Source organism: Bos mutus, chromosome 16 (assembly GCF_027580195.1).
Source record: "Bos mutus isolate GX-2022 chromosome 16, NWIPB_WYAK_1.1, whole genome shotgun sequence".
Taxonomy (NCBI): Eukaryota; Metazoa; Chordata; class Mammalia; order Artiodactyla; family Bovidae; genus Bos; species Bos mutus.
Window position 1 is genome coordinate 46,559,095 of NC_091632.1, and position 26,531 is coordinate 46,585,625.

Genomic DNA, 26,531 nt, shown 5'->3' on the forward strand with positions numbered 1-26,531 from the left:
AACCACCAGGGAAGTCCTCTCTTATCTTCTTACTAGCCAATTCCTCACTACTTTAAGCCCCTGTTACAGTTCATACTTTTTTATAGTAACTGTTTCCTGTTCAAATTGCTGTGTGGTTTCTCTCTCCTGATTGAATGTAGACTGATACAGTGGTCAGGAAATATAGTAAAATCAGGAGACAGGTAGCTTAAAAAAAAAAAAAAAAAACAGAAGCCAGAGGTCTGAAGGTCTCTTTGAACTTAAAGACTGCTTTTAGGGAGAGTAAAGGAGTGAGAGAACTGAAAGGGTGGGAGCCTGAGGCATAATTTTAGGTGTAGAAAAGAACCCCTCTTCCTACTCCTCAGCACCCTTCACACCTCACTCATAAAGTAGAAACCCACCAACATTTCTTCCCTCTTGAGAAAGAATTATGGGAGATGCCCTTGTCATTTTCTCCATCTGTGAGCACCTGAGTTGTGTCAGCCCACAGCTCTCTGCTGCATGGGGCAGGCGCACTATGTCACTGCTTAAACTGGCCCTTGCTGGAGAGGCCCATAGGTGTGAGGTTAGCTGAAATATGCTGTGCAGTCTCTGGGTGCACATGTCTCTTCCCCGCTGTGGGCTCTGAGGTTTACCCCCAGAAGAGAAGGCTCCCACTGCAGCAGCAAATCCCAGCTATGCTTTCCAAACTAGATTTATCTGCAGCAAGGTGGATCCTAAATTTCAATTCTCCTTTAAGGTTTTCTACTAATTTTCCAACTAATTGAAAGCCAAAAAGAGGGTAATCAGTGTTTTGAAAACCCTAGATTTAGAATTTGAGATTTCTGAAGAATCTATTGGTAGAACATTTGTCCACCATGACAAGGACAGAAAGAGGTCACAGGAGTGGGATGCTAGGGTGGAATGAATGGAGGATTACTGGAATCATAGGTCTCTAAGAACAGCAGCTACTGGGTGTTGAACATGATCTCTGCTGAAGTCATCTGAGCCGAAGGTGAGTTTAGGATGGAGAGGAAAAATGCAAGCCAAGTTCTAAATATCTTGATGAATGCAAGGGAGTGACCAGGACTTACTTGATGGTGACAATGAAGAGAAGGGAAAAGGTTGGCAGAGCTGGTAACACCTGGGCCTTGAAGGAAGACTTGTTACAGGAAGGTGAAGGAATAATGTTTGGAAGCCACAAAGGGAGAAGTAGGCCATGTCGTACCTGATCCTGGCCTTTAGATTCTTTGAGTTTTGACCAATAAGTATCCTTCAACAAAGGGAGCCGAAGGGTAAACAAGAATCTCAGGAAGAAAGCTAGGCTTTACTTAAGGCAACAAATAAAATGTTTTGAGAAGACAGTATAAATATACAACCACGCCTGATCTAGAGAGCTTAATGAAAAGGGAGGTTCAAAGGGTGGAAAGCAAAGAATAAAAGCCAAAAAGTGTCGAAGAACAAGCCGTCTCATCCCATGCCATCGGGACTATTGGTTTTCCAGTGAGTTGGATACAATGGGAAAAGATTAAAAAAAAAAAAAAAGATTCATACATACCATAAACACTTTATATAACTTAAAACATAAATGTACACACATGTGCCAATCTTTTGATGTAAGGCCAAGGCCTGTTCTCTGCATATGGATCTGCTGATTGGAGTTATGTGTCTTCTGTCTTACATAAACCACATCCTCTGTCTATGATTTCCAGTTTTGCTTTCTTCAAAGTGGACAGGAAACCTAAAGACACTTGGGAAATAATCTGAATGCAGACAGAGCCCATCTAGGTTTTTATAAGTCCTTCCACATCCTTTTAACCTTGTTCTACCTATACCTAGTCCAAAGCAGAGCTTTTGTAGCTAAACTTTAAGTCATTCCAAAGCTGAGTTTTTATGGAAAAAAAAAAAAGTCTTTCTTGCATTTGATCAATTTATTCAAATGAGAAGGACAGCTGGCTAAACAAATTTGAGGACGAACAGCACAAGTGGCCATTGGAAAGAAGACAGTCTTACTGGTGAGAGCAGGAAAGCACGGGCAACCTAAAGAGAAACTCTTGGCTGAAGAAGACACCTGCATGCTGCAACCCATGGGGTTAAAGAGAGAACACGGTACCAGTTACTTCAACAAGCCAGTTAAGAGGAGACCAATACTGCACAAGTGACAAGACTGACCGCATTTTGGGGTAAAGGCAAGGATATCAGGGATATGAAGTATTATTAAATGGCTTCAAGTTTCCAAACAAAGAGCTGGCATGAAGAGCTGACATAAAGACTGTTTTGTTGTTCCCCATTTACTTTTTCCTCGGTCCTTTAACGCCTATGGCTTTTCCCATTTTAAAGAAGAGAAAACAACATTAAGGAACAAGGTAGAAGAATAGTAAGAAAACTAGAGAAGTGCTCTGAAGCTCCAGAGACACTTCTGGGCCCCATGCTAGTTCCACTGAACTCCTGTTCTTTTAGCATTGACAATTGCAAATTCCTAAGTTTAGCTTCTTTCACTACTTATATCTTTTCTACTGAGTTTTCCACCAGTTAACTAGGAACCAATACTCATACTCATTCTCTCATTCTTCCCACTGGTTTTTTAGGAACATTACTCACTAGAACATTACTTTCTGTAACCATACAGAAAGGGAAGGGTAACAAAACCAACAAAATCAGAAGTAAATACACTTTCAAGAAATGAAGTAACAATATCAACACTCATAGGGCTAGGCCTACCTTATCCTAACATGATCAATGATTTCCTTCTTACATTTTTCAATTTGGGGTGTCCTTTTCATGTCCCACACAATTCCTCCATGTTCCTCAGTGAAGAGGCCCCAGATTGGGAAGTCTCTTACCTATTATTCTCCATCAATAAATATTACAAGGAGGAGAATATTGGGTGCTAAGAAAAATGGCCATTTATAGATTAGCCACCATTTACTGAGCACTTACTATGTTTAATCAATGTGTTAAGTGTGCCTTGGGTTTCTGACATCATCTTGTTTAATCTTCTCTGAGGTTATATTATAACTATTATCATCATCATCCCATTTCACAGAGAAATTGACAAAAATATAAGGATTAAGTATGATGCTCAAGGTCACACAGCAAGTAAACAGCAGAACCAGGATTTGAATCTAGATTCAAATCCTTAGGCCCAGGCCCTAAGATCCAGTTAAACTACTACACCAAAATGCCCTCTTCCCAGACATCCAGGTTCCAGTGGAATTCATTTAAAACTTAGAAGAATTACCTTTTGATATATACAATTTCACTGGTTCCCTTGCCCTAACAATGAGTCCCAACCATGTACCACAGGAAAAATTGGTTTAGGGCATTCACTTGATTATTCTAAAGTGTGTTTACCTGATTAAGACAACAACGCTATTTGAAATGGGGTGAGACCCAACTATCATGAAAGCGATTCCCACTTAATAGTTTTTACAATCCTTCCCCTTGAACAAACACAAAACCTTCGTAACAAAGTGGAGGGTCAGTGAAAGAGAGACATGTAGCAGGGTTGGAAAGTTACATAATCCAAACTTACCTTTTTGGTACACTTCTTGACAGTGTTTATTAATTCTTGTATTACCAGATCTACACTCTTCAAGGAAGGCCCCTTCAGCTTTACAATTTGTTTTTTGACTATTGCCTCAAATGCCATGTCTGGAGTAAACAACCCTGTCCTGGATATAAGAAAGAAAACAGCATGTTAGATATTTTAAATTGAATGATAATCAGTACTCTTTTAACAATGTTTTAATTGGCATGATACTTAAACTAAGCATGAAAAATCCTCATTTAAAAAGTACACAGTGATTAATTCTATTCACAGCATCATTTGTAATATCTTTAATACATTCTATAGATGATTAACACTACCTAAAAACAGTTTCCCAAATGTTTTCAAGGCCCATAATGTGACCTTCAATATTTAACTGTCATTTGTCTCATCTCACTCTTTCACAGCAGGACAAAGGAATGCTACAATAGAAGTGGTGTCCTAAATGTACATTTCTGTTTCTAAAGTATTCCAAAAACAATCCTTTCTTGTCCTTCATGGAGTAGGAAATGATCTTCATATTTTGAACACTGAAACAGTAGCATTCCTAAACTATATAACATATTCTTTCCTGGAGAGCTGTATTATACTAAGTTCAGAGGTTCCCAGTTTGAGATCCTGGGGTGCTGGAGAAAAAAAAAAAAAGACAGTTAAGTGGAACTAGCTTTTTAGGACCCTGAATGCCTAAATTGTGAATTTACAAAAATAACAAATGATAACCAAAGTAACAAGAATCTTTTTCATCTGGCTGGAATCAATTCAAACTGGTGTCACAACAGGGCTTTTCTAACGCTGTGCAGAAGCTCAGGAAAGCAGGTATATGCATGTGTGTGTGTGTTTCACAAAAAATGAAAAATTATTACTCACATCTAAACAAAAGGACAATGGAAAAAATCTACTGTAAAAGGGATCTTGAACCCTGACAAACACTATGCCCACAGATATGCAGGCTCCAGACACTGGTGGCTGATCTCCGCATCCTAGACTTTCCTCCCTTCCCCTTATTTGATTACCCTCTCTTCCTTCAACACTCAATTTTATGGTATCTCTTTGGAGAGTTTCCTCTACACTTTCCTTTTAGCAGCCTCATTCTATGTCTCTTATTTGCTTAGCACTTTGTGCCCTCCTCCATGAAACGACTTAGCAGCAGCAGCAGCAGTAGCAGTCATACTATACTGTTAACTGTAACTTCTCCACTTTGGATACAGAATACAATACACGTTGTTTGAAGTGAAAGTGAAGTCGCTCAGTCATGTCCAACTCTTTGTGACCCCGTGGACTGTAGCCCACCAGGCTCCTCCATCCATGGGATTCTCCAGGCAAGAATACTGGAGTGGGTTGCCATTTCCTTCTCCAAACTACTTCTCCAGACTACACGTTGTTTAGTCTGACGTTAAAACTGTTCCCCTGTCTGTCGCTAATCTTCCTTGTGGTTCTTTTCCTCCTTCCTCTCATGCACATGAGGTTTCAGCCAAACCAGACCATTTGCCTTTCCACAAACATATTCATGCTAATATTTTATGCCTTTTCCTTCATCTAAGATGTTCATTTCACTTTTCCCACAATTTCAGCCTGTCCAAATCCCACCTGTGCTTCAAAGGCCAGATCAAAGCAACCACTTCCCACAGCTCGCTTTCTACAGTCCTGCCACTGACTTGGTCTTCCTTCTCTGAACCCCAGCATCTTATTTTGCACTACAGTGATCTGAGCACATATTTTGGTCCTATGACTATCCTAGTAAGAAGAGTCATTAGAGCATTTATCTTTGTTTTCCCCACAAGGAGGGATCCCTTGCTCATCACTGGCATTCAGTGTTAGCAGAACAAAGAAGGACCATCAAATCCTCACTGAGCAAAGGTGGTTTCTATTATTCAAATATCTAATAGAATCAGTTGAGAACAAAACATTTTAAATTAAGTATATTTAAAAGCCTAAATAATTGCACTATTAGCATGTGTTATACTCAGGACATTGTGCACTTCTTATCATTTTGTGTGTGTGTGCATGCATTTTAGTTGCTAAATCGTGTCCAACTCTTGCAATCCCATGGACTGTAGCCTGCCAGGCTCCTGTCCATGCAAATCTCCAGGCAAGAATACTGGAGTGGGTTACTGTTTCATTCTCCAGGGGATGTTCCCCACCCAGGGATCAAACCCGCAGCTCCTGAATTGCAGGTGGACTCTTTACCACTGAGTCACCAACCAGCTTATAGGCAAATTAACTCCAGCATAATAGTAACAGTCAATCTCTTCTGTTGGTGGACATGTAAATCAGAAATCTATAATCCTGAATCCTGAATTTTTGCAGTTACATTCAATAAAAACGTAATCAGTAAAAACTTTTAAAAGTCAAATAAAAACACTGTATTTAGTTAAGCAAAAATACTTTTTTGATCCCTCTCCCAAAACATAATTTGGTTCTATTGCATTTATCAGACTAATATGTGTGAATACTAGCTCTGTTCAGCTAAAGAGAAAGACAGAGTTTCTATACCAAATGTCTTCTGAGGTTGAGGGAGAGGGAAGAGAATTAATAGGGAACTTAGAAATCCTGTTGATGGTTAAGAAAAACACACTGGATGTGGTTAGAGATGTTCTCTCCTTTTCACTTTATGAATGCATATTTACATATTTACCCCGTCTTGCCTGGAGAATCCCAGGGACAGGGGAGCCTGGTGGGCTGCCGTCTATGGGGTCGCACAGAGTCAGACACGACTGAAGTGACTTAGCAGCAGCAGCAGCAGAGTAGACCTTCCAAATTTCATAAGGATAAATTCAAATGTCATAACTCCTTTGGAAAATCACCCATCACGGTCACACTCAGTGTCAAGTTTTGCTCTCTCAGTTTCTGTTCCTCAAATAGTCTCAAGCTGGCCCTGAGGCAGAATCTGGGACACAATCAACCGATAGACTGGGGACCCCCTCCTTCATGTAAGATCATCATGAAGTAGGCAACCTAAGTCTTCTGACCTTGAATCAATTTAGCATATGCTCCATTACATTGAATTTAGCCCTCTAAACACGAACTCACAAAATGTGCTTTAAATTCATTTATTTTCTTATCCCAGTTCTTTAATAAAAATAGATGAGGATAATCCCACTTTATATGAGGGGGAATTCAGGCACAAGTTCTCCTCCCAACCACCTCTCTGCTCTCCTTCTGTATTTCTAACTCCAGTCCAAATGCAGGGCTCCCTGCTCCATGAACACATGCTGCTCTTTGCCACCTCCGTGCCTTTGCTCACACTACTTCCTCCACTCTATGCCCCTTCTCATCTCCTCCAGCCTCAACAATCGCCTCTTACATCTCTTTGCATCGCCATCTACCCCATATACACACATATTCACATTTATACACAAAGACACCTTTCCTTGTTGAAATCATTCTTGTTTTCAAAACAGGCAAGTTGATTTGACTCTAAAATAACCACCTTCATTAATCTTCCCCAATCTTGCTCCATAAATCCAGTCAAAATTAATCCATCTAGTCTTGGTGTAAGTGATGATCACTTATGAGCAAGTCTGGCCTTTGCCTCTGAAATATACAGCTCTGGAGAACAAGGTCTTGTTCATCAGTAAATCCCCAATTGTCAAGAGCATGGTGCTGTGAGTGCAGACAGGGTTTTTGATTTTTCAGTGGAAAAAGACAATATGACAATACTAGAAATTATCATTGAACTCAAACAAGAATTTCCTATTTCTTATTTCTTACTCCCACCTCTACATTCTACTCTGCTCAGATGATGAAAAGGCTACTTCACTAGCCATTTATAAACACTAATTTTTTTATTAGCTTGAACTGAAGACAAGGAAAACGTGAAGCACTTGCCTGATACCATGTATGTTTTTGATTGCATAGCTTATTTCTCTTCGCAATTCTTTCTCATTGAACTCCATCTGTGGAAGCAAAATGAGCCACAGTTATGACACTCAATTCCTCTGAATAATAATATTGTTGAATATTTAAAAATGAGAACAACTTTACTCCATTATTAATAAATGGATACTCATGTCTTTCCTAACCTAAATCCAGATGGTCAAGACATCTGTTTATATAAAGTTCAAGGCAACACAGAATGTTAGGGATTTCTGGGAGTTTTAGTGCAGCAGATTTTAACTCTTTTATAGATAAGGAGTGCTGCACATAAAGGATGTCTTCTGTACATAAATCTGGCCATTCATTTGAAATATATAATTCTTCACTCTTTTGCTGAATGTAGTAAATGTATTCACAGACAAATGCATACATAGGTGTCCCCTGATGTACAACAGTAGTCCAGCTGTGTTGAGAATTAACAATGGCTGTCTCTTCTCCCTGGCCATGTTAAGCACCTGAGTTCAAAATTCATTTAAAAGATGAAATTAATAATATTTTGCCAATCCTACACAGGATAGAGTACTGTATTAAAATTTTCCCAGAAGTTCTAGGTACCTTAAATTTATTGAAAGTAGGATCAAAGTGTCATAGAGCTTAGACCTGAAAGGGATATCAAGAGAACATTTGGGTCAGCCCCTAACTTTTGAGATTTGGCCTCTCCAACCTCATTGCCTGTCCATTTCCCGCCCCCCTCACACTTTATGCCATAGAACAATGAACTGCTTTAGTTCTACACCTCAGCCTTTACCACTCCTCCCTTTCTGTCTGGAAAACTCTCTTCCTCAACCCCACCCCACCTATTCCTGCTTAACTAGCTGCTCAACCTTCTTAGCTCAGAAGCCAAGCTCCCTTACACAGTCAGGCTGGGATTCGTTTCTGTGGACTGTGTTTCCATAGCACCCTGTGCTGAAGTTTATCACTTTTCTTAACACATATTAATGAAACTGTCTATTTACCCATCTGCCTCCCACACCAAGACATAAGTACATGCCTCTGTATGTGAGACAGGTAACACAGTCCCTAAAACTACCTCGCTGCCTATGGGGCATTTCAAACTTAACATCTCTGAAACAAAACTCTTGGTTCATACCTCCACACTGAACTTTTTCTCAGTTTCCTCACCTGATGGACACTAACATTTGCTCAGTTGTGCAAGTCAAAATCTTGGGAGTCATCTTGAATCTTCTCTCTTTTGCATTTCCCATAACAATCCAAGCCCCATTAATCCTTTCTTCAAAATCATGAATCCATCCACTTCTCTCAAGCCTCTCTGTTGAGGCATTTCTACTATAAAGCTAAAGAAGTTTAAGTTTCAGAACTTCTCTCTTGCATAAATTCCTTACAAGACCCTGTGCCTGTGTGTTTATAATTTTGCATTCTTCAAGAGGGGTCCCCAAATTGTATAGGCTTCAGGTCCCCAACAAAGTGGATTCACCCCTGCTTCGGCCCTACTGTTTAACCCATCTTGTCTCCTTCAATTCACTTTTGCTCCTTTATAATCCAACCAGACAGTGGTCTTTTAAAATCACCAACCAAATCAGGTCACACTTTTTCTTAAAACTCTCCCCGGACTTCCCATTGTTAAATGTAAGCAGTTTATCACAACCTATAAAGCTCTGCATAAACTGGGCACTTCCTTTATCTGAATTCATTTTCTGCCCCCTCCCCTTCACAGCTCTGCACCAGCCTCAGTTGTTCCTCACCTGCTACACAGGTGCTTGCTTTAGGGCCTTGTCCTTGGCATCTTGCCTTAAACAACCTTCTTCCTTCAGATCCTTATAGCTGACCTCTTCATGCCATTCTGGTCATGCTTTAAGGGCCCCATAGTCAGAGAGACCTTGCCTGAACATTCCATCAAAAGTGGCTAATCTAATCCCATTCTCTCTCATATTTCATCATGTAATAATACTAGATTATTATTTTTTTTTTACTTTGTCTATTTGTCAATTTTCTGTCTTTTGTCACCCGATAGTATCTCTGTCTTGATCCCTGGCACCTAAGGTCACTGGTACACAGTAGATGCTCAAGAAACATTTGTAAATAAATTAGACAACAAATAAGCATCACAGGAACCTGTTAGTAGTTGTTGAATTATTGAAATATCATTAGATTCCATTAAATAAAATAATAACCATCAGTAAGAAAATAACTTCCCTCCTGAATTTCACTACCTGAGTAAGAAGGTTTTTGTTTAAAGAATTATCTTAGTCCCATACCATTCATATAACATTTTATGAACAGTTATGTAGAACAGAAAATAGAAATGAAATAAAACAAAAGGAAAGAATAACATTTGGTACAAACCTTTACTATCTCAAAAGGAAAGCGTTCATGGAATATACGATTGATTTTAGCACCCCCTGAGAGCTCCAGGGTGTCTACTTGATCCCCTGACCCTTCAATTCTCTTCTCAAAATCCACAGCAAATTGTTGAACCATCCTGTTTTGCAAAAGAGAAATAAATTCAAGTTAAAGTTACAAGGCTTCGCATTTTTTATCTGAATTTGCTATGGTTATTCCTCAGAACCCTTTTCCTGGTGTTCTTAGTGGCACCTACTGGCAGAATTAACAATGCACTCTAGTCAGTGCTCAAAATGTAACTATATGAAATACACATTATCAAGATTTATTTCAGACATCTAATTTAAAATATATACTTTAAATATCTGCATCATTAAATAAACATTCTGCCATTTAGCTGCAACTATAAAACGGCATTTTAAAATACTTAAATTAGAAATACACTACCACGTGTAAAATTGATAGCTAGTAGGAGGCTGCTGTATAACTCAGGGAGCCCAGCCCAGCACTCTGTGACAACCTAGAGGGGTGGGATATAGGGTGGGGTGGAAGGAGGTTCAAGAGAGAGAGAGCATATGTATATACTTAGGGCTATTTCACGTTGTTGTACGCAGAAACCAACATAACATTGTAAAGCAATTATCCTCTGATTAAATTTTTAAAAAATCATCTAAGCAATAAAACTTCATATAAAATAGTAACATGAGCCAGGACTCCTGTGACATCACTATCACCTGGTGTTCCAACTGCTCCAGCAGAGTACTCTCATACTTTATGAGCTACTCTCTTCCCTGACCTCAGCATCGCAGACCTCATTCTGCCAGAACAATGCAAATTTCTGGCCCTCCACCCTTGCCCCTCTGCAACTAACTCTAGCCTTGTTTTTCAATGACTCCCTAAAATTTAATAAAATGAAAGCTCCTGACCCCATCACCTAAGATTCTCCAGGGTCTGGCCCTGGATGCCTCATCTCTTACTACTCATCCCCACTCACCTTCCAAACCAACTAAAAAGAAGCTATTTGGAGGTCCCCATGAGTACCATGTCTCTGTGCTTTTACACTCATTTTCCTTTCTGCTCTGCCTTATGCTTCTTTGTCTGGCTAGTTATTATCTATCCTTCAAGACTCAATTTAAGCATTAGTTTTTTCAGGAAGCTTTCCATGATCCACAACTCTATCCACCACCACCACTCACTGCCACCCAGATGAAGGACCCCTTCTCAGCTTCCTCAGCATATTTTCAGCAGAGCATGTAGCAGACGGCATCACCATCACTCATCTATCAGTCTCTCTCCTAAGGGCATGGACCATGCATATGATTTATTATCCCCTGCTTGGCATATGAGAGGTACTCAGCAAATTCAATGAAGGAATGGATTACCTCAAGACAGTTGGTAAAAAACAAAGCAAAAAAATATGTTATACAGAAAAAATGACTAGTTGTATTTATGACTAGTAGGTTTAGAAAGTCTCAATTCTGACACACTGAAACTATTTTTAAATCCAAAATCTACTATATTGAGAAAAAATTCAAACCACCTAAAATCTTAATCTTTTATTCTCTCTCTTTAAAATTATGGATGAAGTAAAAGGAATTTCAAATATTTAGGCCTAAAAATCTAGAATATAACTGGATATAGCTATGTTCATGTATGTGCTAATATTAACCTAATTTTAAACACCTGGAAAGGTATGAAACATTGGGAAACACCTGAAAATTCACCTCTAGCTACTCCTTTCCCATTCCCTACACCCCAGCCACCTGGCCCACTAGAACAAGTTGTAGCGAAGTTCACACTATTCTCTTGACTTCCTTCTTCCACCTGACAAACTCCTCCCATACTTCAGGGTCTCATTCAAGTGAGTTCACACCCTTCCTAGCATGTATCTGCTCTTTATCTGGTCTTCCTTAACATTTAATACTTACCAGAAATGTAGCATTTATCAGACTTTAACAGTTAGTTGTTTATATATCTGTTTCTGCTGCTCTACTGTGGTTTCTTCTTGAGGGTTAAAAATCATATTCATTTTTGAATCCGTAGTAGATAGCACAGAGCCAGACATCAAAGAGAACACAGAGGTGTGAGCAAGGCAAGAGAAAGTAATGAAGAAAGGGAGGGAGGGAGAGAGGCAGGAAGGAAAGAAGGAGGTGAATCAGCTCCCTACAAGGGAGGAATCCAACTGTGGAAAATTGTAATGAGTCCAATGGAATCACAGAGGCAAAACCTAGTCTTTACAAAGACAACAGTTTCAGTTGAACGTTAAGATGATGACCTAGGGCCTAAACAGAAATAGCTTTCCTTTCTCTGTAACTTGAAGACTTTTAATAGGAGCTTAACCAAAGCCAAGAAGAAAAAGAAAAGATAAACTATGAGAAAGTTGAATCCAAGAAAAAAAATTTTTCCTCTGTATGATCTTACTGTTTTTTACATGGAGGAATACAAGATAATGCATTAAATATGTTACATAAATAATTTTAACATTTAGAAATCCTCCTACAAATAAAAGGAATTAGGTTGTGCATTTTAAAAGCCATATTAGGGGTATGTGATTACAAGAGTGCAGAGAGAAAGGGGCCATAGGAAGTGGCAAGCATCATCTTTAGAGATGGACTTCAGATATCCAGGGATGTAAGCTGGTCAGTGGGGGTCTTCTGGTGGACAGAGACCTGGGGCAATTTGAAGCACAGGGATAAAAGGATAGATGAGGCTGGAAGGAGCTAAAAGAAGGAATGAGGGTAAAAGACATAAGGGGATGGCAATCCTCCAACAACTCTGCTATCCTAACCCAAGAACCCTCAGGGATAAATCTAATAACCCAAGGATAAGAAGAAAAGATCTTGAAGGAGTAAAAAGACACTTGGCAGTTTTCACATTTGTGTATTTAAAGGTCTACATTAAAATCATTACCAAATAGGAAAAAGAAACTTAAATGTGCCCTACTGTCTGTAGTTTTTAAAATTAAATCCTTGGTTCTCACTGCACTGAAAAATACACACAGACAGATGATATAAAATGACTGAAGTAAAAAAGATAATAAGTACATGTGATACCAACAGAAACAGTTGCACAATCCAGATGACATTTTCAACAGGAACCTAGCCCACTTTTAAAGACTAAGGGCAAACAACCCTACTGAGTTATCACTGTTGGTTTTGCTCATTTACTGAATCCAATTAGAAAAACACACTAAAACTGGGCAGAGGATTGGGCATTGGTTAAATTTATAATGACAGAATTAAGATCAACAACTATTCTTCAAGAAAACAAAGATTCAAGGCTTATTTTATGACATATACAAAGCCTCATATACTTTACTTCTATGGGAAAAAAACCTAGAAACTAGCATGATAAATAGACTAAGGAAAAAGCAAACTGAAGAAATGAGTTTCAAGTGCTGAACAAGGGAAGGGCAAGGTGACTCACTGCAGCAATGCTTTGGTCTTCCGGGTGGGGTCCTCTGGCTTGAAGTTTTTGTAGGCTTCTACTTCATGTTCTATGGACAGCAACTGGCCCTGTAGTTTGTTCCTGAAGTTGGGCAGGGTGTCTCGAATGTGGTTGGTAAGTTGCTAAATAAAACAAAACAAATTCATGCACACATATAAGAGACGGAAGTTCAATTCGGAAGATAAAAATTGGCCTTCACTGTTTTCCAGATCACTCAAAACCTTAGAAAGTCATACACACATGTGAGTCTGACTGTGTAGACAGATGTGAAAAGTTCCAGCTCTCTCCTCCACTGCCTACACCCCAGGTCAAAATTCCCTCAGCTAAAGTCACTAGCTGAGACTATCTCTTTACATCGGGGATACCCTGTTAAAAGGCAGCTAAGTTTACTAATGAAGCTGCCTAATGACACCTTAGTATGGACTAATCTGTCAGATCAGCTACCCTGTGAAAAGGAACCTTAAGTTAGAATGTGAAACAAATGAAAAAAGCAGAGAATGACAGGTGCTGCCTGAATTCTCAGAACCAAAAGGCTCACCCACCAGTGGAGCTCATTCATACCCATGTACCTGTCAGTTGTTAACTTCCTTTCCATTCTATAGCTCAGGCAGGTGTTTCCTCTTTCCTCCATCTTTAGGCCCCAGTCCAACTGTGGTTAGTCCCTAGCTTACACCCTCAACAGGTTGTATATAAAAAGCCCTGGTATTGATACCTCTACCTAACCACTTGCTTTGGCATTTCCACTGAAGTCATCTGCTGACACCTCAAGCTTAGGATAAAGAAAATTCTCTAACAGATTTCCTAGAGGGACAAAACTAATTGAGAATAAAGGTGGGATATAAACTCAGATTGATTAGCCCTCTGACTAATGCTCTTTCTGTTACAATATAATTAAGTCTGAATTAACAGGAAAAAAGATCACCTTTTTGCATGGCTTAAGAAATAAATTCAGAATCAAGAGAAATGTAAATGTTATAGAAATCTAGGGAAAAGAATAATAAATTTAAAGTCAGTGAGTCGATTCAGTCACTCAGTTGTGTCCAATTCTTTGTGACCCCATGGACCACAGCATGCCAGGCCTCCCTGTCCATCACCAACTCCCAGAGTTTATCCAAATTCATGTCCATTGAGTTGGTGATGCCATCCAACCATCTCATCCTCTGTCGTCCCCTTCTCCTCCTACCTTCAATTTTTCCCAGCATCAGGGTCTTTTCAAATGAGTCAGTAGTTTGCATCAGGTGGCCAAAGTATTGGAGTTTCGGCTTCAACATCAGTCCTTCCAATGAATATTCAGGATTGATTTCCTTTATGATTGACTGGTTTCATCTCATTGTAGTCCAAGGGACTCTCAAGAGTCTTCTACAACACCACAGTTCAAAAGCATCAATTCTTCGGTGCTCAGCTTTCTTTATAGTCAATCTCTCACATCCATACATCACTACTGGAGAAACCATAGCCTTGACTAGATGGACATTTGTTGGCAAAGTAATGTCTCTGCTTTTGAATATGCTATCTAGGTTGGTCATAACTTTCCTTCCAAGGAGTAAGTGTCTTTTAGTCAATCTCTCACATCCATACATCACTACTGGAGAAACCATAGCCTTGACTAGATAGACATTTGTTGGCAAAGTAATGTCTCTGCTTTTGAATATGCTATCCAGGTTGGTCATAACTTTCCTTCCAAGGAGTAAGTGTCTTTTAATTTCATGGCTGCAGTCACCATCTGCAGTGATTTTGGAGACTAAAAAAATAAGGTCAGCCACTGTATCCACTGTTTTCCCATCTATTTGCCATGAAGTGATGGGACTGAATGCCATGGTCTTAGTTTTCTGAATGTTGAGCTTTAAGGCAACTTTTTTACTCTCCTCTTTCACTTTCATCAAGAGGCTCTTTAGTTCTTCTTCGCTTTCTGCCATAAGGGTGGTATAACCTGCATATCTGAGGTTATTGATATTTCTCCTAGAAATCTTGATTCCAGCTTGTGCTTCATCCATCTCAGCGTTTCTCATGATGTACTGTGCACATAAGTTAAATAAGCAGGGTGACAATATACAGCCTGACGTACTCCTTTCCCGATCTGGAACCAGGCTGTTGTTCCATGTCTAGCTCTAGCTATTTCTTCCTGACCTGCATACAGATTTCTCAGGAGGGAAGTCAGGTGGTCTTGTATTCCTATCTCTTGAAGAATTTTCCAAAGTTTGTTGTGATCCACGTACTCAAAGGCTTTGGCATAGTCAATAAAGCAGAAATAGATGTTTTTCTGGATCTCTCTCGCTTTTTCAATGACCTAGCAGATGTTGGCAATTTGATCTCTGGTTCCTCTGCCTTTTCTAAATCCAGCTTGAACATCTGGAAGTTCAAGGTTCATGTACTGTTGAAGCCTGGCTTGGAGAATTTTGAGCATTACTTTACTAGCGTGTGAGATGAGTGCAATTGTGCAGTAGTTTGAGCATTCTTTGGCATTGCCTTTCTTTGAGATTGGAATGAAAACTGACCTTTTCCAGTCCTGTGGCCACTGTTGAGCTTTCCAAATTTGGTGGCATATTGTGTGCAGCACTTTCACAGTATCATCTTTTAGGATTTGACATAGCTCAACTGGAATTCCATCACCTCCACTAGCTTTGTTTGTGTGATGCTTAATAAGGCCTATTTGACTTCACATTCCAGAATGTCTGGCTCTAGGTGAATGATCACACCATCATGATTACCTGCGTCCTGAAGATCTTTTTTGTATAGTTCGTCTGTGTATTTTAAATTTAAAATAAGGGGAATAAGATAAGTAGACCCAAACCAACTGAAGAACCATTTAAAATCATTTATGTTTATCCGAGCTTACCCATGTGCATACCTAATCACTTAGTTCTTTCCAACTCTTTGCAACCCTATGGACAATAGCTCTGTCCATGGGGATTCTCCAGGAAAGAATACTGGAGTGGGTTGCCATGCCCTTCTCCAGGGGATCTTCCCAACCCAGGGATCGAACCCAGGTCTCCCATATTGCAGGCAGATTCAAGGTTATCTGGATATTCAAGGTTATCTGGATATATCTATTCAATAAATCAAGTTATTTAACTGTCAATAGTTCACACCTATCCTATAACCTTGTCCATAGTTATGACTTGTTAGAATAGGAAAAAGGAGTCCAGAATGGCAGTGGCTAAAAGACAAGGAAGGGAAAAGCTTGAGAAAATAGAACAAAGGAAGGTCTGAGGACCACAGTGAGGACCTCAGGTAGAACAAACAGCACTCCTGGCTAGCCCAATTTACATAGGGCAAGCCCAGGGGGAGGAGATAAAAACCACATAAAAAGAGGAGCCAAAGGGCTGGGGGTAACTCCCCTCTTCTCTTCTTGTCTTTTGGGTCGGCATGCCCTCATGCCTGAAGGATGTATTTTCCTTTATTTTCTAAATAAAACTGAGCTGTAACATGGAGCTGTAACACCGATCTGTCTGAGAGCTGTGACACAGTCTGTCTGAGAGCTGTGACAGGGTCTGTCCAAGGGCTGTAATCTGGTCCGTCACTTCAAATTTCTGTTGGGACGAGACAGAACTGAGGAAATTCCACACTCCTCCAACAGATTTATCATGTTATTCCCCTGGCATGTGTTGCCATTATGGTTTTGAAGCAGAAAATAAAAGAATGGAGAAGACTGCATTCCCAGTAGCAATGCCCAAGAACAAACCCCAGATCTAAGAGTAATAGTAACCACTTGACTGACTTGCCTAACTTCTCTTCTTGGAAGTGTTAACCTCAACATGACTGAAATCAAGTACCTAATATTCCCTTCAGAAGTTTCTCCATCTTGGTGATTTCATAATAACCTGGAACTTGGGAGTTATACTTGACTTTCCCTCTCTGTCAATCACTAGAGCTAATCCACTGCCAAGTTCTCAATTTTCCCAAATATGCCCCAAATCTGATTCATTTTCCATCTCCACTGGCACTAACCAAGACCAGGCTACCATCATTTCTCACTTTGACTCCTAAGTAAGAGGTCTTCTCAATTCTCTTTTTTTCTTTCTTCTCATTTCCCCATTTCTACTCTTGATCTTCCTATTTGCAACCACCATAATCATTTTAACCCACAGATGTGACTGTTATTCCCCTCCTCAGATTCCTTAAACAACTGACTCCCCAGGGCTCTTAGGATAACAGCCAAAATCTTTAACTTTGCCTACAAACACTATAGGATTCAGCCACTGCCTTCATCTCCACATTCTTCTCTTACAACTCACTCTCTGACCTCCAGCCATAATGATATTCTTTTCAATTCCTCAAAAATATCCTGTCCTTTTTTCAGTTTTTGCTATAGTAAGAGTCCCTCAGGATCAGACGTGTTGGTACACATAAGATCAGCAATAAAATTATCCTAATTTCAGGAGACTTCCCTGGAAGTCCAGTGGTTAAAACAGTGTGCTTTCAATGCAAGGGTTCAATCCCTTGCTGGGGAACTAAGATCCCACATGCCATATGGCATGGCAAAAAAAAAAATATCCTAATTTCAAACACAGTGTGAAGATCCTTGAAGCAATAGAGAAACTGATTATACAGGAAATGAAAGATCTTTAGTATAATATTTATTCAATTTTCAGTCAACCAGAATCAGTTATGCCATACTTTATGGGTCACCTGTAATAACCAAATGGTCAAGCATACCTGTTCTACTTTTCCAGTATTCATATTTCTAACTTTATTATTTCTAATTATTTTAGTGACTTTTCTCTAAGTTTTTTTTTTCATTTATTTGCATTTTTCTTAGCCCAATACAGGTATGAGAGCAGAAATCAAAAAATAGTTTTATCAGAGCTAAATACATTGATAGAATATCATGATTCTTGCATGACAAACCAAACTTCCTTCTCCAAAACAAGTTAAAAATTTTTAAATGACAACTATATTATTGCTTTATGGCTTCCAAATATTCATCTACCCTTAATTTAAAAATACAAATTTTATATTAGTCTGTGTTACATCACTTAAAATACAAGTATACTACTGTTTTTTATTTTCTAAAACTGCTTCAATTGCTGCCTAAATTGTTCAGATATAATGTTACTAGTAGCCTACTGTTGTGTTAGCCTCTACTGACACCTTCTAGGAGGGAACAATCAGAACGACTGTTAACTACTTGACTTATTTAAGTTCATAAATAAAAGTTAAAGCATACTTTTTGTGAGAAAAGTTGCTCACCATCTGAGTCAATGTAATCAAAACTTGGGGTGGAGGCTCTATACTCAATGACTATGACACAATTCTACTAGGGACTGGAAAATATATGAAAAAAAAGTACACTAAATTTTTATGGAAGAAATGTATATATGCATGAAGTTGCTCCTGCTAAGTCGCTTCAGTCGTGTCCGACTCTGTGCGACCCCATAGACGGCAGCCCACCAGGCTCCCCTGTCCCTGGGATTCTCCAGGCAAGAACACTGGAGTGGGTTGCCATTTCCTTCTCCAATGCATGAAAGGGAAAAGTGAAAGTGAAGTCACTCAGTCGTGTCCGACTCTTCGCGACCCCATGGTCTGCAGCCCACCAGGCTCCTCCATCCATGGGATTTTCCAGGCAAGAGTACTGGAGTGGGGTGCCATTGCCTTCTCCAATATGCATGAAGTGAGGGGAAGCAAAGGGCCTAATTCTATCTGTTATGAGGAAAGGGGTTATCTGGAAAAGTTTCTTAGATGAATGAAGATCAGTGATTGCTTATGTGTTTTTAAGATTGGAAATTAAGGATCAAACCAATCCTAAACAAAATCATAAAGAAATTTTAACTTAACCATCACAGATTGACATTTCAAAAAAAAAACAGACGACAAGAGACAAACTTTTCAGAGAGATACAAGTTTAACTCCTTAAAACAATTATATATTATGAACAAATATGTGCTAAAATGTGTTCCCCTGTTCACTGTTTGTAAATAAATACGTATTTCTGCTTAGTACACTATTCTTTCAATAATATTAAGGTGGATTCTGGTCATTTAGAATTACTAATGGCATGGGTCTAAGTATTCATATTCATCTTTTAACTTTTCTATTAATACTATTATGCTAAATAGTTCAGAAAAAAGTATAAAAATAAGAAATATGGATTCCAATAGCCATTCACATATTTTATAATTGTTCTTGTTGATTGAAAAACCATTTTTACCTGATTAAGGACCTTCTGAAGGTGTGGGGTCCCCATCCGATCAGCAATATGTCTGTAAGCCGGGTGTGAGAGAAAAAATTTCCTTTCTGCCAACATGGCAGCCTTTATGTCCTTCTTCCCATCTATGTCCTTCTGGCTCCTGTTTACCACCCCCACGTAACCTAAAACAAAACACACATCTATGGAGTTGGGGACACTTTTGGTTTCTTCTTCTGGGGAAATTTTAAAGCTGTCAAAGAGGCCAAATAAGAAAAGCAAAATAATTTTAAGAGTCTGAAGAACAGATCCCCTTACAAAACTCAATTTGGGATATCAGTATTTAATGAAGGCTGGACAATTTGGTTAATGTTGATTTTTTAGCATTAACAAAATAACGTCCTTTTGTCCTTAAAAGATCTGTGCATTTAAATAGAGTAAATCTCTAAGCAGCTTTGTCAGACAGCAGCAAGTAAATAATTCAGACTTAAACAGAATACATTTATACAGACTATGATGAATAATTATACCGTTCCTTCAAACCCCTTCCTTTTCCTGTTTTATTCCTATTGTTTGAAGGAATAGTTCTTTCTTTGGATCAATTTTACTACATTATTTGGGAACACCATGTCATTCCATAAAATGTTTAACTAAGCTTAAATCCATTCTTCTCAATGTGGAGGCATAAAAATTCAGCCTCCCACTGGTTTCCCAGTTGTTTTTCTGCCACACCATCAAAGAAAGTCCTGTATAGGACACATTACATTACCCCTGCGAAGTGGCAGCAGCTTATTCTCTAGAACATCCCTGGCATCTGTTCCTTCATCCATGAGATCCAGTTTGGTGATGACTCCAATGGTTCTCAGACCTGCACCACAAACAAAACCCACATTACACAATTTGCAGAGACCAACAAGTTTCAGAGACATATATGTCTCAATGTTAATTGCAAAGCACTCATATTTCTGGTTCTTTCCATGTTCCTCCCCATCTTATTTTGTTTTCTAATCCACAACTATCCCATCTGGTAAATTTCAACAGGATGAGACAGAGAGCTGCGAAACGACCCATCCATAAGATAACTCTTGATCCAGGAGAGAAAAAACAAATAGCTGTTTCACCAAAATACTTATAAATGTATGAGTTTATTTTTGTACTACATGTACATAGAAATTATGTATTTAAATTATCCCCTCAAGGATTGCACACAGTATGGATGCTTTCATTTTATGCATTACATTATTAAAAACAAAAATAGATTACACATGGACCAGTGATGTGGGTATGTCAGAAACCAAAGCTTATTATTGATCCAGGTCTGAGCACTTGAGAGCAAACTATAAAGAGAAGAAAATTAGGTACAGGATACCATCATTACCAAAAATAAACTCACAAATCTCACATATTCATTGTTACTTAGAAAAAGAAATATGACTTAATGGAAAGAAGACTGAAATAGGAATTCTGAGCCATGGATTCTAGCCTTAAGATAAGTCACTTAACTCTCTGAGTCTCAGTTTTCCTCTTCTATAAAATAAACAGTTGGAAATCATGAATCAAAGGTTCCTTTCAGTAATAAAATAATGAAAAAACCTAAACATTTTATGTAGCATATCAGATGTACTGTTTGTTCTTTGGTCCCATCATTAGATAAAATGAACAATATTGCCTACTGATTCATCTTTTTAAGTGTATTTCTTTGGCTTTGCAATTAAACATGGTTAACTGAATACAAGTTTTTATTTTCTGCCTGAAACCACTCTCAATGGTTTCCCTGATAGCTCAGTTGGTAAAGAATCCTCTTGTAATGCAGGAGACCCTGGTTTGATTCCTGGGTTGGGAAGATCCCCTGGAGAAAGGATAGGTTACCCACTCCAGTATTCTTGCTTCCCTTGTGATTCAGCTGGTAAGAATCTGCCTGCAATGCACGAGACCTGGGTTTGATCCCTGGGTTGGGAAGATCTCCTGGAGAAAGGAAAGGCTACCAACTCTAGTATTCTGGCCTAGAGAATTCCATGGACTGGATAGTCCATGGGGTCACAAAGAGTCGGACACGACTGAGTGACTTACAGGCTCACTCTCAAATAATAATGCTTAATACTTTCTAAAACAGCTATGGTTTTAAATGCTTACATGTCTTAAATCATTTAATCTATCAAGTACTCCAACTACTAATTTTTTAAGATGAGGAAACTAAGTCAGAGAGAGATTAAGTCACTCATCCCAAGGTCACAGAAGAAATGGATCTGGGCAGTCTGGTTCTAGAATCCATGCTTTTAACCAATATACTCCTTATCATAATAAAATAATATTTTTTAATGTAGAGGGTTTAAACCAAGAAAGTCGAAGAAAACAGAAGAGAAATGCAGATAATTTTTGAAACTGGAAACTTAGCAGGATGACTGTTAACTAACCTAACAGATCAGAAAAAGAGGAAAACTTCATCCAAGAAAGTCAACAACAGGAGATGCCTAGAAGCTGAATAATTTACATCATCAGATCAGATCAGTTGCTCAGTCGTGTCCGACTCTTTGCGACCCCATGAATCGCAGCATGCCAGGCCTCCCTGTCCATCACCAACTCCCGGAGTTCACCCAGACTCACGTCCATCGAGTCAGTGTATGCCATCCAGCCATCTCATCCTCTGTCGTCCCCTTCTCCTCTTGCCCCCAATCCCTCCCAGCATCAGAGTCTTTTCCAATGAGTCAATTCTTCGCATGAGATGGCCAAAGTACTGGAGTTTCAGCTTTAGCATCATTCCTTCCGAAGAAATCCCAGGGCTGATCTCCTTCAGAATGGACTGGTTGGATCTCCTTGCAGTCCAAGCGACTCTCAAGAGTCTTCTCCAACACCACAGTTCAAAAGCATCAATTCTTCGGGGCTCAGCCTTCTTCACAGTCCAACTCTCACATCCATACATGACCACAGGAAAAACCATAGCCTTGACTAGACGGATCTTTGTTGGCAAAGTAATGTCTCTGCTTTTGAATATGCTATCTAGGTTGGTCATAACTTTCCTTCCAAGGAGTAAGCATCTTTTAATTTCATGGCTGCAATCACCATCTGCAGTGATTTTGGAGCCCAGAAAAATAAAGTATGACACTGTTTCCACTGTTTCCCCATCTATTTCCCATGAAGTGATGGGACCGGATGCCATGACCTTCGTTTTCTGAATGTTGAGCTTTAAGCCAACTTTTTCACTCTCCACTTTCACTTTCATCAAGAGGCTTTTTAGTTCCTCTTCACTTTCTGCCATAAGGGTGGTGTCATCTGCATATCTGAGGTTACTGTTATTTCTCCCAGAAGTCTTGATTCCAGCTTGTGCTTCTTCCAGTCCAGCGTTTCTCGTGATGTACTCTGCATATAAGTTAAATAAACAGGGTGACAATATACAGCCTTGATGAACTCCTTTTCCTATTTGGAACCAGTCTGTTGTTCCATGTCCAGTTCTAACTGTTGCTTCCTGATCTGCATACAAATTTCTCAAGAGGCAGATCAGGTAGTCTGGTATTCCCATCTCTTGAAGAATTTTCCACAGTTGATTGTGATCCACACAGTCAAAGGCTTTGGCATAGTCAATAAAGCAGAAATAGATGTTTTTCTGGAACTCTCTTGCTTTTTCCATGATCCAGCGGATGTTGGCAATTTGATCTCTGGTTCCTCTGCCTTTTCTAAAACCAGCTTGAACATTAGGAAGTTCACGGTTCACATATTACTGAAGCCTGGTTTGGAGAATTTTGAGAATTACTTTACTAGTGTGTGAGATGAGTGCAATTTACATCATAGCCTCTCCATAAGAGTCAAGACCCGGGGGCGCCAATAGCTCTGAAAACTATGGAGAATGGTGGTGGCAGCTGAAGCTGAAAATAGAAACATTGGATGGAAGCAGTTAGATTTCCATGGATAACATAGCTAGGTGCTGCCCTGGTCTATCCTGGCAGGACAGTGCAGGTTCACTCTCTGGAAAGAATGAACGTAGAAAAAACTGAACTCATGGGCACCTGGCCCACTTTGGAGGAATATAGTATTAAAAGAGGATAATTAAGCAAAATTCTATACAGAGAATGGGAGGACTACCCCTCCCCATTCCAGTTCCTTAATCTGACTTGAATAAAGACTTTAATCCCCAGGCAAGAGATTGGAACAATGGTCTGGGAATACTAACCATTCCAACAGAAAAAAATACATGTTGACATTCAAAGGAACAACAGTTAAAACAGTCCAATAATACACGGGACTATTGTTGAGAAGTCTATCATTCCATAATTCAAATAAACACACACGGAATATCAACCGATAATATTTCACATTTAAATATAAATGGACAGCCAAGGAGATGCTCTAATATGAAACTAAAACAAGTAAACACTATACAACTGAACTTGAGGGACTTCCCTGGAAGTCTAGTAGTTAAGATTCTGCACTTCCACAATTCATATGGAAACACAAAAGACCCTGAATAGCCAAAGCAGTCTTGAGAAAGAATGGAGCTGGAGGAATCAAGCTTTCTGACTTCAGGTTATACTACAAAGCTACAGTCATCAAGACAGTATGGTACTGGTACAAAAACAGAAATATAGACCAATGGAACAAGATAGAAAGCCCAGAAATAAACCCATGCACCTATGGGTACCTTATTTTTGACAAAGGAGGCAACAATATACAATGGGGCAAAGATAGCCTCTTCAATAAGTGGTGCTGGGAAAACTGGACGGCTACATGTAAAAGAATGAAATTAGAACACTTCCTAACACCATACACAAAGATAAACTCAAAATGGACTAAAGACCTAGATGTAAGACCAGAAACTATAAAACTCTTAAAGGAAAACATAGGCAGAACAATCCATGACATAAACCAAAGCAAGATCCTCTATGACCCACCTCCTAGAGTAATGGAAATAAAAACAAAAGTAAACAAGTGGGACCTGATTAAACTTAAAAGCTTTTGCACAGCAAAGGAAACTAAAAGCAAGGTGAAAAGACAAGCCTCAGAATGGGAGAAAATAATAGCAAATGAAACAACTGACAAAGGATTAATTTCCAAAATATACAAGCAGCTCATACAGCTCAATACCAGAAAAACAAACAACCCAATCAAAAAGTGGGGAAAAGACCTTAACAGTCATTTCTTCAAAGAATACATACAGATGGCTAACATATACATGAAAAGACGCTCAACATTGCTCATTATTAGAGAAATGCATATCAAAACTGCAATGAGATATCACCTCACACTACTCAGAATGGCCCTCATCAAAAAGTCTACAAACAATAAATGATGGAAAGGGTGTAGAGAAAAGGAACACTCTTGCAGTGTTGGTGGGAATGTAAATTGATATAGCCACTATGGAAGATGGTATGGAGAAAACACTAGGAATAAAACCACCACAAGACCCAGCAATCCCACTCCTAGGCATATACCCTGAGGAAACCAAAATTGAAAGAGACACATGTATCCCATCGTTCACTGCAGTACTATTTACACTAGCTAGAACATGGACACAACCTAGATGGCCATCGACAAATGAATGGATAAAGAAGTTGTGGTATATATACACAATGGAATATTACTCGGCCATAAAAAGGAATGCATTTGAGTCAGTTCTAATGAGGTGGATGAACCTAGAACCTATTATACAGAGGGAAGTGAGTCAGAAAGAGAAAGATAAATACCATATTCTAACACATATATATGCAATCTAGAAAAATGGTACCGAAGAATTTACTTACAGGGCAGCAATAGAGAGACAGACATAGAGAACAGACTTATGGACATGGGGCGAGGGGAGGAGAGGGAGAGATGTATGGAAAGAGCAATATTAAAACTTAAAATACCATATGTAAAATAGATAGCAAACAGAAATTTTCTGTATGGCTCAGGAAACTCAAACAGGGCCTCTATATCAACCTAGAGGTGGGATGGGCAGGGTGATGGGAGGGAGCTTCAAGAGGGAGGGTATGTATGTATACCTATGGCTGATTCATGTTGAGGTTTGACAGAAAATAGCAAAATTCTGTAAAGCAATTATCCTTCAATAAAAATAAATAATTTTTTAAAAAAAAGATTCTGCACTTCCAACGTCAGGGGTACAGGTTCAATTCCTGGTTGGGGAAATAATATCCCACATGCCACATGGATTAAAAAAAAAAAAAAAACTAAATTTGAAGAAAACAAAGATAATGCAAAATACAGAAGAAAACTATTATTTATATTAACATTCTCAGAGAGAAAGAAATCATTGCATTCATGGAATAAAAACAGAATGTCATAAAAGGAAATTTTCAAGCAAACAAAAAGAATGTTCAAAAATTAAAAGTATGAGAGCAGAAAATAATAATGCTGGAGTACAAAATTAGGAACTCCTCCAGAAAACAAAAAGAAGTTGATAACAATAAAGGAAAAACTTTTTTTAAACTAGAGAAATGAACCAGAAGATCCAATATCTGAATAACTGGCATTCCAATAAGAGAGAGAATATCAAATAGAAAGAGTCAGGGATGCAGGGACATACTATTCATAAAATGTCATATAAGTGAAAGATGAATTTAGGGATTGAATGAACTCACCAAGTGCCCAACAAAATATGAAAAACATACACAAACACACACACAATATGGAACATCAGAAAAGATTTCATAATACAGAAAACAAATAAAATATCCTAAAAAGCGCCCATAGAAGTTAAAAAGAAAGCTATAAAAAGAGTTTTGAGAATCATCACAGCATCAGTCTTCCCAGCAGCAAACTGGAAAATAAAAAACAGCAGAGCAATGTTTCCAACATTCTAAGAGAAAGATTAATTTCTAGCCTAGAATTCTAAACTATCAATAAACGTGACGGTAGAAAAGGTTATTTTCAGACACACAAAATCTCAAAATATTTTACCTCATTTTCTCCTTTTTTGGGGGGGGCACGGGGTGGTGCAGACTACTAAAAAGATGTGTTCCACCAAACATGGGAACAAACTAGCAAGGAAGTAGAAATCCAGAAGGAAATCCAGAAGCAGGGAATCCAATCTAACCAGAAAAAGAAGGAAATTTTCAGGACAGTGTAAATTTTAGGATGGTTTAAGGCCATGGTAAAACATCTGCCTATAATGCGGGAGACCCAGGTTCAATCTCTGAGTAGGGAAGATCTCCTGGAGAAGGAAATGGCAACCCACTCCAGTATTCTTGCTTGGAAAATCCCATGGATGGAGGAGCCTGGCAGGCTAGAGTCCATGGGGTCGCAAAGAGTCAGACACGACTGAGCAACTTCACTCACTCACTCACT

General features: G+C 38.9%; 1 protein-coding gene across 7 annotated transcripts in view; it reads right to left on the reverse strand.

The window, feature by feature from the left end:
* Positions 1-26,531, reverse strand: part of DNM3 (dynamin 3) — a 645,907-nt gene that overhangs the window by 381,155 nt on the left and 238,221 nt on the right. For all 7 annotated transcript variants that reach the window (XM_070385287.1, XM_005902409.2, XM_005902410.2 and 4 more), the window contains exons 5-10: positions 20,026-20,124; positions 19,281-19,441; positions 13,112-13,254; positions 9,689-9,824; positions 7,337-7,404; positions 3,494-3,632 (exon numbers count right to left, since the gene is read on the reverse strand). In XM_070385287.1, the coding sequence (XP_070241388.1) occupies positions 3,494-3,632; positions 7,337-7,404; positions 9,689-9,824; positions 13,112-13,254; positions 19,281-19,441; positions 20,026-20,124 (746 nt within the window). The remainder of the gene's footprint in view (positions 1-3,493; positions 3,633-7,336; positions 7,405-9,688; positions 9,825-13,111; positions 13,255-19,280; positions 19,442-20,025; positions 20,125-26,531) is intronic.